This window comes from Leiobunum rupestre, chromosome 1, assembly GCF_980474605.1.
Source record: "Leiobunum rupestre chromosome 1, qqLeiRupe1.1.hap1, whole genome shotgun sequence".
Lineage (NCBI taxonomy): Eukaryota > Metazoa > Arthropoda > Arachnida > Opiliones > Sclerosomatidae > Leiobunum > Leiobunum rupestre.
Genome location: NC_143384.1, coordinates 22,573,906 through 22,588,668, shown reverse-complemented (window position 1 = coordinate 22,588,668; position 14,763 = coordinate 22,573,906). Strand labels below are relative to the sequence as shown.

Here is a 14,763-nt window from a genome sequence, read left to right as displayed (position 1 = left end):
ACCAGAATGAAATAAAATGGACATTTTGTTTTTATATATAATATTTTTTATTTTTGACAATAACAAAAAAGGTTTTCCCGTGACACACCCCCCTGCCACGTGGAAAGCGGCCGGCGCGCTAGAGACACACCCCCCTCATGACCCCCGACGCGCGCGGATAGCGGATCGAGAGAGAGAACGCGCGCGCGCCTCTCTCTCTCTCTCTCTCTCTCTCTCGTACGCCGAGACCGGCGCCTCTCGACCCGCGGCTCGCCCGCATAAGAGCGAAGGTTTTTTTTAAGCGCGTATTTTATATCCGAATGGAACTGTTCGGTAATTCGATAAAACCCGAACTTTATCCATTACGGGTCGATACGCTTTTTCCAAGTCGACGCTAACGAGCGTATGATCCGGAAGTCGACGTATTTGTTTGGGCAGAGGCACGGCAAACGCCGCCGGTATTTCAGTTTCTTCGTCAGTCACTCCTAGCATAGTTTTTAAATTTTCGCCGTTAATGATATGCTGATTACCGACATTAATTCGAAATCCTTTCACTTTCGTAACGTTAAATTTTTCGCCCGTATCCGGATTCTTCACCCAAAACGAGTAATTTTTTGGCCCGCCATACGCGGCTTCGTAAATAAACGAATTCTTTCCATAACCGGATAACTCGCTGACCATATCGCCCAAATAATGGCCCGTAGTTATAAGGGGTTGTTTCGAGACGTACTGGAGGGCGTCAGTGTCCAAATATAACGCGTTCTCTCCGACTATTTCAAGATATTTTAATAAAACTAATCTCGCTTGACAGGTTGTATAAGCGGCAATCACGCAATTTGTATGTTTTAGAGGGATTTCCGCTTCCTTGATGGGGGCTGATTTCACTAGAAGAGTCGTATCGTTGACTGTCAAAACCGATTTTACGTTGATTTCCGGATTTGATAGCAGTTCAAAGAACACTTTGGGTTCGCGAACGATTTCAGTTTTGGTCACAATGGATCGCTGACCGAGTTTTCTGGAAAAAAAAAGTTTTAATATCTATCACGCTACCTAATATGATTTATAACCCCAATGGGGGGTAATAAAATCCATACAGACCCCCACATGGAATTCAGCATTAATTTCGAGATGGCTCGAAGTCCTTCGTTTTTGGAGACTTTGGTAGGGTCCAATTTGACCCCTTCATGACGTTCGAAAGCCGCAATGTATTCAGCCCGGGCTTCGGGGGTCTGACAATCTGACGGCCATCCGCTTGCCTCCACCTTGGTTTTTAGGAAACAGTCAACGTAATCTCGAAAAATCCCTCCACTGTCCGTTGCAGGATCGTATTGCGTCACCGTGTATGACCACGCCTCGATTTTGTTTGTAATTTTGTATCCGCGATTTACCGCCCATCTTAATTCGTCGATTACCCAAACGCCTTTAAGCATTCTTTCGTCGTCAGAATGGTCGCAGTCACCCTGATACCGTAAATCGGCACACGTCCGGCATAGGGTAAACGTTAACTTTTTGTTAACGGTCCGATACGGAAGAATAGGATGGAATAAATTGGTTGGCGGGAGCACGTTACATAACAATAATCCCTCAAAATCATCAATGGCTGGAATATCGCTACCGAGCAGAATTGTCGGATGACCAACGGGGACTTTGCCCCTATAAAAAGGAAAACACACTTAAATATTTGTTTTCGTTATATATATTTTTCGATATAATACCGTTTGTTTATAAAAGGGTACAGGCTGCAAATATCCACGTAGAAAATTTTATCGTCGGTCCCTTCAACGTTACAGTACGTTCGTAAGGCTGATACTCTGCCCCCGAAAAAAGCGGCTCGCGGGTCTAAACGTTCAGTTAAAGTTTCCGAAAAATTAGAATTTTTTAAAAATTCATTTATGGCTGGATTTTGTTGTTTTTCCAAAATCCAATCGCACCCCCATTGTTGAATGACGGTATAACCCATTTCTTTAAGTTTATTGGTTGTCCGCATCGTGTTGGAAAATCGTGTATTAAGGGTATCGCTCGCGTTAGCGTATAATGGCTGGTTCCTATTTACAGAGTCCCCGAAGCAAGTCCTACAACCGTGATACCTTTAATGAAAAAAAACCTGTTTATATTTTGTCTCTTCGAACTTTTTAAAATAATACTTACCAACAGCCCTGATATTGTAGAGCGTTTTTCTCACCGATTAGACCATCAATTTGAATTTTTCCAGCACGTGGTTCTCGACCATTCAGCGTTGATACGATGGTAATATTCCGGACATGCGCTTCCCAAGCCAGCCATTCTAAAGCCTCGGTGGATTGAGGCTCGGATAACCGATACAAATTAGCCGGTATTATGCCAATCGTTTCTGGCTCCAAAAATTTTTTCCTTAGCACGTAACTACACACTGACGCGATAGTCACACCCACGCTAAACGGATTAACTTCGCACAAGTCTTGAAATAGTTTCATAAACTTTAAACAACCCTTAGCTAATATGTGGGTATCTCTAGAACAATAGAGTTTTAACGTTTCGAGGTAATTAAACCCCGAACTCTTTTCGGTTTCGAGAGCGTACCATTTGTTAAAACTTTCGCGGTCTTTCGCCGTGAAATATTGGGCACCGTAAGCTTCCAAGGGGGGCAGCGAGTTCTCCGAGACGTAGTTTGTTTGTTCGGGTTTGTAAATGTCAAAATTATTATCAACTACGTTGAATAGAAAATGGGGGAAAAAATCTTTCGTATATTCGCGGCCCAGCTCGAACGTATCCGCGAATTTCGACAGAGGAATGGGTATATAATTATACGAATCCGATAGAGTTAAATTGTGTAGTTTCAGTTGCAAGATGCGAGTTCCATTTATTATCGGATCGGGCTCAAACGAGTCGGCACTCTCCATTATAACTTGCAATAGGAGTTGCGTATCATAATTACTGGCATTATGCCCCAGCGCGGTCACTCTTCTTATCCGAGCCAGTGTTCTTAAATATTCGAAAAAGTTTCGCGCGGAATCTGAACCCAGAAATTGTCTTTGGCGAACGCCGCAAAATCTGCATGCTACGTCGGGGGTATCAACACACGCGCCACAATAAGTTTCCGACACGCATAAAATGGGTTGATGAATATAACAGTTTTTCTTATCGGGGTGCCGTTTGGTTTGGACCGTTTCAAAATCGTAAAATATCCACATTTGAGTGGGCTGACCGTTGGAATCGAAACGGGGTAACGGGCGTCGCGGTTCTTTTATTACTTGGATGTAACATTGATGTCCCGAGGGGGAAAACTTACGACAAACGGTACAATACTGTTCGGTACAAGAATGCAGCTGGCCGTCGCGTTTAGTCAAATCGATTAGAATCGAACATTCCGTGCAATGAAATAAATTTTGACATAATGATAATTTATCGCCGGTTAATTTTATTTTATGATGAGCGTAGCAATCGACACCCGTAAACTTACGTAAACAGTCGGTACATTTTATTATATCTCCGATACATTTTATGGCCCTGCAGCACGCGAAACAATAGTCTGAACACGCGTGGGTGCTATCTTGTCTGTACCCCTCGAGACACTTTGAACAAAACTTTTCTTTCCCGAATAAGGGAGCCAGCTTTTTAACTAGATTGAAATGCGCCCCCTCGTTTAAAAGTACAATACGTTTTCTGTCCATACCTCCCCGTACTCTAGAATCGTACACCAAGGTCGGCCAGCTGTTTTTAATTTGATAGATTAAAATATCGTATTCTTTGAGATACGTTCTAAATTTTCTAATTGACTCGGGTGACGCGCATTCTTTATTAGGTCGGACACCCGATTTGGAGCATAGGAGGAGCGCCTCGGCTCGCTGGGCCACATTGTTTTCTTTGGTATGCGACAAAGTTTCATAGACCGTTTTTAGTCTTTTGTTTTCGGGTTCATTCTGATATTTACACAGCGCCACACCGACGCAAAGAGCTCTAGCGAGACAGATTGAGTCGCTGTTCGCAATACGGACAATTGATTGTCTATTCCTAGAAAACATGGCAAATGTCTCTAGTCGTTTCCGTTTCGTACAGCCACCGCCTTGGGGGAGACGGACAATGGAAAAAGTTAAATTAACGGGTGCCAGGAAAAACGCTTCTTCCTCATCTGAATATATAGATTCTGAAATCTCGTCGAGAAGGGCCTCGATATCAATTTGGTCACGTCTCCTAAATGAAATGGTTATATCGGGATGCGCCGCACCCAGCGCTGAACTACGGATTACTAGTTGTACCATGTCAGCGGGGTTTACGTCGCGTAATACCCTTTCAGTGACCCTGGCAAGCCCTTCCGCTATATTACCCGATATTTCAGCTTCCAATTCAATTCCCGTCATATTGAAGTTCGGGAACTGTTTTTCATTCTGACCCAAAATTACGCAATTAGGGTCCTCAAATTCAATATACCCCACAATTGGGAAATCTCCCTCCGCCTCCCCGTAACCGCTTTGGTTAAGTAGGTCGTTGAAATATTCGTCCACCATTTCGGCGGATTCACGGGGTTCAGCATCATCCACCGGGACAATTTCAGGGGCGTCTATAAAAAATAAATATATATATTTTAATTTCTTAGATATTTTTCATACGCGGTACGAGAAAAAAAACTTACTCTTCAGGTAGTCCAACACAGGTTCGTCATATTCGGCACCCAACATAGCATCCCACTCGAGTTCGAGTAATTCTTTTTCCCGCTTATTATATCTCGCTTCAATAATTTCGCCTAACCGAGGCGGTAATGCTTGATTAAATAATCGGAGTTCGGCTACCGTTTGGCACGCTTCTGGAACGTGGGGGATAGCTTGAACAGTTTCAAAAATTTCAATAACCGTCAAAATTAATTTAAAACTCAGACGGCTAAAGATTGCGGGTAACTTATTTGGTGCAAACCCCGGCTCTAAATTTAAAAATAAACATATTCCGTAATAAAATTGCAGTAGTTGCGGTACGGACCAGGGTCTATTTACCGTCAAATCGTCTAGAAACCAACATAAGCTTTCGCTATCCATTTTTTCTAGGCGATAAGAAAACGACTTCCAACTTGAGAATTCCGCTGATTAGTGAAGTTTCTTTGGCCGATAGGGCTCTATTTATACGTATCTTTTGAGGCTGTATAAAAATAATATCACGTCGTTAAGTCGAAACTCTATTATATAAAACTCGATTGTTTTCTAAAAGATGGGCCCCAATGTTTTTTAAGCCTATTAAATTTAAGGATGGATCAATGGCTACTTTAATGATAGCCCCATAAATATGGTGGCTGTTCATCCTTTTATCGCTGACAAAGGTTGTTTTTCAAAAGAAACGCAGAAAACTCTTTTGACTATTTTGACAAAGCTGGATGAATATACGAAAAAAACTTTTTGACTGTGTCCTTCTTGTTCTCCGAGCGGCCAATTTTTTTTACGAGCCGCTGTTTTATTAGACACCAAACCCTTAGTGTGGAATCCTTTGGGGGCCACGCCGCTCGAGTCTTAATTGAACAATGTAGGCCCCTACGGTCTTTTTCTTTGAAGGGAAAATTGTTTAGGGGCTCTTTTTTTTGTGTCAACCCTAACCTTTTTTACGATGCAAATTAAGTTTGACCCACGACTCCTGAATTTAACATGACGCGTCAAATCGGGTATTGTTAAAGCTTTTTTTTACGCACCGAAATGTTTATAAAAAGCGATTGTTTTCACAGCTGTTTTTAAGCGTCGAAGGATGGTCATGGTAAAAGAGTTATATGCTCAAAAACTTTTAAAAAAAAGACGTTTCAAACTGTTAGATATTTTTTGGGGACAAACGTTTTGTCGAAAAATGGTTATAAATGAATGTTGTTGCGCGTAGAATTTTATGGAGCCCCATAAACTATGTGGAATAGATCCTCTTAATTATTGTATATATTTTTTTCATTTGTTGGTATATTTTTTCATTTGTAAATAATTCCTTTCTATATTTTAGTTTTTTGTCAATATTTCTTTTTGTATATTTTAGTCATTTGTTTATTTTAGTTATTTGTTTATTTTAATACTTTGTATGTCATTTGGTTTTTTATAAAATATATAACGTTTAAATCCCTTTTTTGGTTTATTGATAAATTTAGTTTAACGATAACTTCCGGTATGGAAGGTTCTATCCCCGCCTCTCCCGTTAGTCGGCTTATCGCGAACAATCCTAAAAACGCATTACTAATCGCGTTGATTTTACTTTTAATGGGACTTGTAGAATTTCTATCTCTTTGGTTTACCAACATGGCCGTCGCTATACACATAACACCGCAAAATTTGACTAATCGCGTGAGTCATTGAGTCAACCCATTACATCATCCTGATTACGTCATCAAATTATTATCGCTATATATAAGCCATTCACCCCCGTCATCCATCGGCAGTACACTACAAACCGTTTCTCGAGCATCATGTCTAAACGAAGCTGTGTAGATAACGTTCCTGGGCCCACTAAAATGTCTAAATTTGATCCGACTCAGCGGAAAGTTAACCCTCGGTATTCACTTTCATCCGAGCTTTTCGTTACTACGGGTTTTACGTCTGAGCTCGATATATCTGTAGCTCTATGCAATAAAATCACACACCAGGTCTTTGAAATGTCTTCGCGCGCCTGGGATGATTTATACGGCCACTGGGAACAAATAAATGATCCACAAAGGCTGCCCTTTCGATCACCGTTCCCGCTATCTGATGCGCTAGTGACCGCCGCCATGTCTGACCAAAAAGAATTAACCTTGCAAAGCACGATATCCGAAGCGTCGGTCGTAATCAAAGCGCCGGAAACTCGAGAATTGGACCGACTCAAATATTTCATTAATTCGCACATTCAACTCCTTAAAGTGAACCAAAAACTCTTTGAATTAATGGGTTACGTTATAACCGATAATTATCGTAAAATTTACGAAATATTGTATAAAGAACCATGTGCACCCAACAATTTATTTCTATCGGATGAACATGAAAGGTATGATACCGTTGTCCGCTACGCGTCCAATTACGTAACAGCATTTAAAATTATTGACGATTTTAAAGAAACAGTGGCCAACCAAAATATGTTTTGTGTATTTAACTTTTACAATTGGTTTAATATGGTATCTACACACCATAAATATATTAAAAATAAATTGTTTTATCTTTAAACGTTTTCATCCGCTTAATGTACTGTAACTTTGAATATCTAAATAAAACCTTATAATTTGTATACACTCTGCTCTTTTTTTCCAAAACACTTTTACCGATGACCGCCCGCTATTTTACGCTACCCTTAGGGGCCCGAAAGTGTTTGTCGGCGAAAACCAACTCGAATTGTGCCCGACATTAACTATGACTGGCCGGCTGTTTGCATAACATCGTGTCACCACCATAGGGGCAGATAACCTATTGACCTAACATCGTAAATCAACCTCGTAAATCATCTATTGACCCTAAAATGGGGTGCCTCCAGCTATTGCCCTATTGACCTGCCGAAAATGTACGCAAAATGGGGGCCCCTATAGGGGGTCCGTTTCACCCTTATTTAACGGCTGTTTGCATCGTGTCCATAGGGGCAGATAACCTATTGACCTAACATCGTAAATCAGCTAACCTTTTGATCTAACCTTTTGACCTGCCGAAAATGTACGCAAAATGGGGGCCCTATAGGGGCCCGTTTCACCCTTATTGAACGGCTGTTTGCATCGTGTCCATAGGGGCAGATAACCTATTGACCTAACATCGTAAATCAGCTAACCTTTTGACCCCGCCGAATATTGCCGCAAAAGGGGGGCCCCTATAGGGGCCCGTTTCACCCCCGTTTCCCCCGCCCGCAGGTGCCCCCTTATCGGTAGACACACTCACTTATCTCTAAAACGTCTTTATACAGCACTTCCCGGAGTCGTTACTTGGAACAGGATTTGTACCAATTTGTTCACTTTCTTCCAAGAGTGAATGTGGCCTTAAAATTGTTAGTTTTAGCCACTTTGCCCGAAGGACCTTCAAATTGGTCATGTACAGAATTGTCAACTTGGACACCCGCTTAAGGGAGTAGAAACTTAATCGAAAAATCTTCTGCTAAAACGCAAAGGAGATTCTGTAAAACCTGGTGGTAGAAATGAGAAATTCATTGATCCACCAAAAATACGGAACTTTATACAACCTAGAAAACAATGTACAATTTCTATATAATAAAACTCTAAGGCCTTTTCGTGGTTGTTTTCTCCCTCGCCACTGAGAAGAGAGGCGCCGCTGACGGTGCGGTCTGCGGATCGGACTGGGGATTTGCGGACAACCATATCCCGTTCGCTTTTCGTATCACATATCTAAACAAGTGTGTCACGTGACCCAAATAATAGTCTTACACGAGCTTACTGTATCAAGTTTGTGAGTTAAACTAAGCCAAAAATAAATAAGCACGACGATTTATTTGAGTGTACATATATTTATTAAACTACTATTCCCCAGCGCCAGTCTAAATGTAGTGAGTTAGTGACGATTCCCGCGTCCTCTCCCTAGCCCTTTCGCGGTACAGCTCTACCCCAGCGCCAGTCTAGACGTAGTGACGATTCCCGCATCCTCTCCCCAGCCATTTCGCGGTACAGCTCTACCCCAGCGCCAGTCTAGACGTAGTGACGATTCCCGCGTCCTCTCTTGTGTGTCACGTGACTCTCCCGTGTCTCTTTCTCTAAGAGTTGTAGGAAGATTCTTCTAGCTTTTGATTGTTACTTCTAGAGGCTGATTCCCTAAGTTTAGTATGATTTCTACCGTGCCGTGTCATGCCTACGGCGGCGGCGGCTGACGCCGGACAACGGAGCGAGACCAGGAGTCTTACTAAGAGCCTATACGGCTCGTGTAAGACTAACAAGTCGGCCCAGGCCGTAATATTAGTTCCACATCAGTGTATTCGAGTGAGCAAACCCATACACCCTTAGTAGACACAGGTAGGCAAACTAATACAAAAACTGTTGAGGCTAAGTGATTTCTTATCGTTGGACAGAGCAGATATTTAATATGGATTATTAACAACTGCATAAATCATATTATTGCAAGAATGTATTTATGTACTAAGAATATGGCAAGACGGAGATTCTGTCCCCATGGTCGCATACTTTTCAGCTTAAGGGCCTCTAGCCAAAGTGCTAGCCCATTGAACTTAACATGTGTGATTCTAGCAAAGCAGACTTTTGCAACACTGCTTTGGATTTTTTGGTCTCACTCTTTCAAGTAGACGCTAGCGTAGACGATCCAATCTTTTACTTTTATTGTTCTATGCAACCAAATTGTTTTTCCGATCACTCTCCCTTTAAGGGGGTTGGTCGGAGGGGGCGGAAATTAACGGCATTGCGTGCGCGTCAAAAAGCTCTATCGAATGAGACCAACTTGTTTTTTCGGTCACTTTCCCTTTAAGGGGTTGTTCGGAGGGGGCGGAAATTAACGGCACTGCGTGCGCGTCAAAGAGCTCTATCGAATGAGACCAAAGCTCTGGACCAACTATACAAACTATACAAGTCCTCCAAGAAGGCGATAATATTATTTTGTGCCACATATAAACGACTTCGATAAGAAAGTGCCACACTTATTTGTTACTTTTGACCATACACGGTTTCGATAACAAAGTGCCACCCTTATTTATTACTTCTGACCATACACGGTTTTGATAAGAAAGTGCCACACTTATTTATTACTTCTGACCATACACGGTTTGGATAAGAAAGTGCCACACTTATTACTTCTGACCAAACACGGTTTCGATAAGAAAGTGCCACACTTATGTATTACTTCTGACCATACACGGTTTCGATAAGAAAGTGCCACACTTATTACTTCTGACCAAACACGGTTTCGATAAGAAAGTGCCACACTTATTATCCACAGTCCGACCCGCAGACCGCACCGTCAGCGGGGCCTCGCGATTCAGGGGCGAGGGAGAAAATTGACGGGCGATAAAGCCTATGTGATACGAAAAGAGAACGGAATATGGTTGTTCGCAAATCCCCAGTCCGACCCGCAGACCGCACCGTCAGCGGGGCCTCGCGATTCAGGGGCGAGGGAGAAAATTGACGGGCGAAAAAGCCTATGTGATACGAAAAGAGAACGGAATATGGTTGTTCGCAAATCCCCAGTCCGACCCGCAGACCGCACCGTCAGCGGGGCTTCGCGATTAAGGGGCGAGGGAGAAAATTGACGGGCGAAAAAGCCTATGTGATACGAAAAGAGAACGGAATATGGCTGTCCGCAAATCGTCAGTCCGATCCGCAGACTGCACCGTCAGCGGCGCGCTCTCCTGCCTTTACGGGCACTACTATTTAACAATCTACTTGTCCCGCTTTCGAGTAAACGCAAAATTTCGTCCCGCCTCCAATGGAAGAAAAAAACTTTTCAACGGTAAAATTTCAAGCGAACGTATATTGAAGACGGCGTGGCTAGGTTGGTAGGCCGTGGGGTTTTTTAGAATTCACGCGGCGAGCGGCTGTCTGTGTTCGAGCCCCGGCTAGGCCAGCAATATAAATTATATTAATAAATTATTTTTCGCAGCTCCATCTACCGTGTCGTCGCTTTTCCACAACAAACACACAAACACACAAACAACAACACTTAACGACAATCCGTCCATAGCAATAGTGCCACTTCGATATATATATCTCGATGTGGAACTAAAAAGCGACCCGCGAAACAGAGGGAAACCGAGACAGCGGTAATTCTCGCTTTACTGGGTGGGGTTTGGGATGAGTGTTTTTGAGTAATTTTGTTGGGGAATGGGTGGGGTTTGGGATGAGTGTTTTTGAGTAATTTTGTTGGGGAATAGGTGGGGTTTGGGATGAGTGTTTTTGAGTAATTTTGTTGGGGAATAGGTGGGGTTTGGGATGAGTGTTTTTGAGTAATTTTGTTGGGGAATGGGTGGGGTTTGGGATGAGTGTTTTTGAGTAATTTTGTTGGGGAATGGGTGGGGTTTGGGATGAGTGTTTTTGAGTAATTTTGTTGGGGAATGGGTGGGGTTTGGGATGAGTGTTTTTGAGTAATTTTGTTGGGGAAAAGGGTACCACTGTAATTCTCGCATGGGAAAGGAAGGAAGAAGTGCCTTAGTGGGGAAAAGAGTACCACGGTAATTCTCGCGTAGGGTAAACCGGAAGGGGTGCCTTAGTGGGAAAAAGGAGGAAGGAGTGCCTTAGTGGGGAAAAGGGGAAGGGGTGCCTTAGTGGGGAAAAGGGCTCCATGGTAATTCTCGCATGGGGAAAGGGGGAATGGGTGCCTTAGTGGGGAAAAGGGTACTACGGTAATTCTCGCATGGGAAAAATGGGAAGGGGTGCCTTAGTGGGGAAAAGGGTACCACGGTAATTCTCGCATGGGAAAAAAGGGAAGGGGTGTCTTAGTGGGGAAAAGGGTACCACGGTAATTCTCGCATGGGAAAAAGGGAAGGGGTCTTAGTGGGGAAAAGGGTACCACGGTAATTCTCGCATGGGAAAAAAGGGAAGGGGTGTCTTAGTGGGGAAAAGGGTACCACGGTAATTTTCGCATAGGAAAAAGCGGAAGGGGTGCCTTAGTGGGGAAAAAGGGCAAGGGGTGCATTAGTGGGGAAAAGGGTACCATGGTAATTCTCGCATGGGAAAAGGGGGAAGGGTGTCTTAATGGGGGAAAGGGTTCCACGGTTATTCCACGGTAATGGGGTGGATTGACTAAGGGGAACAGGTACCATGGGGTGGTTCTACTATAGATTTTTGGGACGAGAAAGATACGAGTTTTTACCAATACCACAAATAACTTTATATGATTAATTAAAGCATCTCGAAATACACAACTAGCTGAGGGGGGAAAAGGGGAGGGGTGGTAATGGGGTGGATTGACTATGGGGAAAAGGTACCATGGGGTGGATCTACTAAAGATTTTTGGGACGAGAAAGATACGAGTTTTGGACCAATACCACAAATAACTTTATGTGATTAATTAAAGCATCTCGAAATACACAACTAGCTGAGGGCCTGCCCGTAGGGCGGGCTTTTAGGCTAGTTTTTTTTATAAATTATTATCTTTTGTCGAGATTGTCCGTTAAGGTTTTTGAGCAAATTAACAGGACTTGGGGTTATCAATTATACCCCAGCAGCACAAAAACGTTGGTCCTACGTCGATGGCATCACAGGGGCCTGACTAATGGGCAAAAAGCCGGCCCGCTGGGGTCGAATGTCACCTGAGCCCGACTCATCAGAAATACGTTGATCCGACTTAACTTACTGTGTCGTGGACCGACGTTCCGGCGACGGTTGCATTGGATATTGGGCCAACGTTACGGTTTACTTTCATATAATGGTCGGCCCGACAACAGCCAACGTCAGTACGTAATGAATCCCACCTATCAGCGAAATAACATATATAGATATAAATGTCGGCCCGACAACAGCCAACGTTGGTACGTTACGAATTCCATCTATCAGCGAAATAACATATATACATATGAATGTCGGCCCGACAACTGCCAACGTCGGTACGTCACGAACCCCACCTATCAGCCCAATAAAATTTATAGATATAAATGTGTCGGCCCGACATCAGCCAACGTCGGCACGTCTCGAACCCCAACTGTCAGCCATCCAACACATAAATATAAAATGAGTCGGCCCGACGAATGCCCACGTTGGTACGTAACAAACCCCAACTGTCAGACCAATAACATATATAGATTTAAATGCCGGTCCAACGGTGTTAAAAGTCGAACCAACGCTACATTTCCTCCTGAAATATTAGTAGGTGTGTATGTTTTAAAGAAATGTTTAATTCACTTTAATATCATTTTCAAAAAGTGTTCACAAAAATAGCTTTATTTGTTTTTGCACAAAACTATATAGGAACTCAATCATCACATTAAACGAGTGTTTCTAACAATTAATTAAGATACAGAATACTGACTAATCGTTTTTAGTGAAATTTTTCCGCCAATAACGAAATACGCTATATCTGTACATTTTGTATTCATCGCTATTATTTAATTGAAAAAGAACGGAAAACAAATCAATGCCGTTTATATTCGTTACATTTTATGGTTCACAAACAATTTAGTTGTAACAAATATTTTAATTATGAATCCCCGTCTTGTTTTTAAGGTACAAAATAATTTTAGTTAAGAACAAATATAAACGAATGTTAATTATCATACAAGTTTGAAACTATACGTAATTGACATGAATCAAATGAAAGTCACTAACACACGACTTATACAATGAGTTCAGGTACTTAAAATTTTATATATATGCCTATGTGTGCAATATAGAAGTAACCAAAAGGCAGCGCTGCTAGCACTACAATTGAGAAAAAACATAATTATCAAACATCGCACGTGTTCCTTTACACTTGTAGATCTATGCTATGTAGACATTAACATTGAATTATTAAGTTTAGTTTTCTTCATTGTCTGGGATTCCATGAGTTTTAAGATGCGAATTTAGGTACCTTCCAATGCGACCACCATCACGATCTTTCGCGTATTTAAAATTTTAAACCACGACTTCATTACAGTTTCTACTTCAGCTTCTTTTACCAGCTGAAGATTGGTTGAGAGCCTAACAGCTTCTGGAAATAAATCATTATTTAAGCGATTAGTTTAAACACAACCGAAACTTAATGGTTTCTGTATTTAATATTTTCTGATCGTTTTCGTACCATCATTATTTCTAAATCATACGTTTTTGGCAGTAAAATTAAACTTAAACTCCCTTTTCTTTCTATGGTGAATTAGCCATTTAGATTACCATAGAGCCTCTAGTGGCCAATGCGAGAAGCTCGCGTAGCTACTGGATTTACGTCATCTAACACACTAAGCCTCTGCTAGACTGGGAGTAGACGACCTTAGCAGACGGAAATCCAGTAGCTAAGCAAACTTCTCGCAGTGGCCGCTAGAAGGCTCTATCGTAACCTAGGTTTTCACTAGTTCTAGGTAAAGCGAAAGTGGGACTAACTTTATTATTTAAAAAAAGCTGCTACTTTAGGGCCTTGAAGTAGCAGTTTTTTTAAATAATAATTTATAATTAACAATGGCTCCAAGTTTTAATATTTATGGGACTAACTTTCTTGTTTTAGAAAAAGCGCCGAGAAAATGACTCCTCTCCAAACGCAACTAAAGGGCCACTTCCCCTATTTACTTCTGATAATACCCTATATTTAAAGTCCAAAGTCTGAAGAAATTAAAAAAATGATATTTTATTTTACCCTTGGAAACGTAACAGTTTTTAAATATGCTTATTTCCAACACTGTTTGGCGATAGTTTTCGACTATTTCTTTTGATACGCTTTTTTCATATTAACTACCCTATTCAATTACTTCCTGTGAGCATTGAGCGTCAGCTTTGTCGTCTGCTTATAGATATAGGGCTTTAAATTAATTGTGTCCTATTGGTTTTATCCCCAAATTGACTTCTTATATTTTCCTATATTTAACTGAGATATGTTATATCTTGGATGAAAAATATACTGGATATGGCATTACGTTTTTTCGTGTCTCACAAAGCGTGAAAGTGGCTCGCGCGCCATCTTTCGGCGCGCCTTCGCATTTTGAGACAAACATTGCCACACGTGTTTATCCGCCGCTATTGTTTCTGTAGTAGGCTTACGATTTCTTTATTTAGAAAAAGGTTAATTTTAAATCAACATAGGAAAACAAGTTGTTGGTAAGTTGTTTTAAGTAATATTGTCTGTTTCCAACGATAACCGTTTTGTAGTTTCTAGGACTTTATTTATAAGAAACAACATGAACTTTTGGGATACCTATGATTTCTTAGGCATTCCAAACACCTCCAAAAGAAATGTGTGTACGGCAGACCAACAATCTCCTTCATGT

The 14,763-nt window shown here is 41.8% G+C and overlaps 1 protein-coding gene across 1 annotated transcript; it reads right to left on the bottom strand.

Moving 5' to 3' along the window:
* Positions 1 to 276: 276 nt before the first annotated feature.
* On the bottom strand, positions 277 to 1,409 carry LOC149961365 (uncharacterized). The gene is made up of 2 exons (XM_090162083.1): positions 1,078 to 1,409; positions 277 to 994 (listed from the first exon to the last, which is right to left on the bottom strand). Exons 1-2 carry the CDS (start codon positions 1,407 to 1,409, stop codon positions 277 to 279), a joined length of 1,050 nt encoding a protein of 349 aa, XP_090018209.1.
* Positions 1,410 to 14,763: the final 13,354 nt, after the last annotated feature.

What these genes read in the sequence shown, in the direction of transcription:
- LOC149961365 (XM_090162083.1), bottom strand. Translation starts at nt 1,409, where the DNA reads ATGCTTAAAGGCGTTTGGGTAATCGACGAATTAAGATGGGCGGTAAAT. An exon ending in ATGCTGAATTCCATGTGGGG is followed by an intron (nt 995 to 1,077) that starts GTCTGTATGGAT and finishes TTTTTTTTCCAG; the next exon opens with AAAACTCGGTCAGCGATCCA.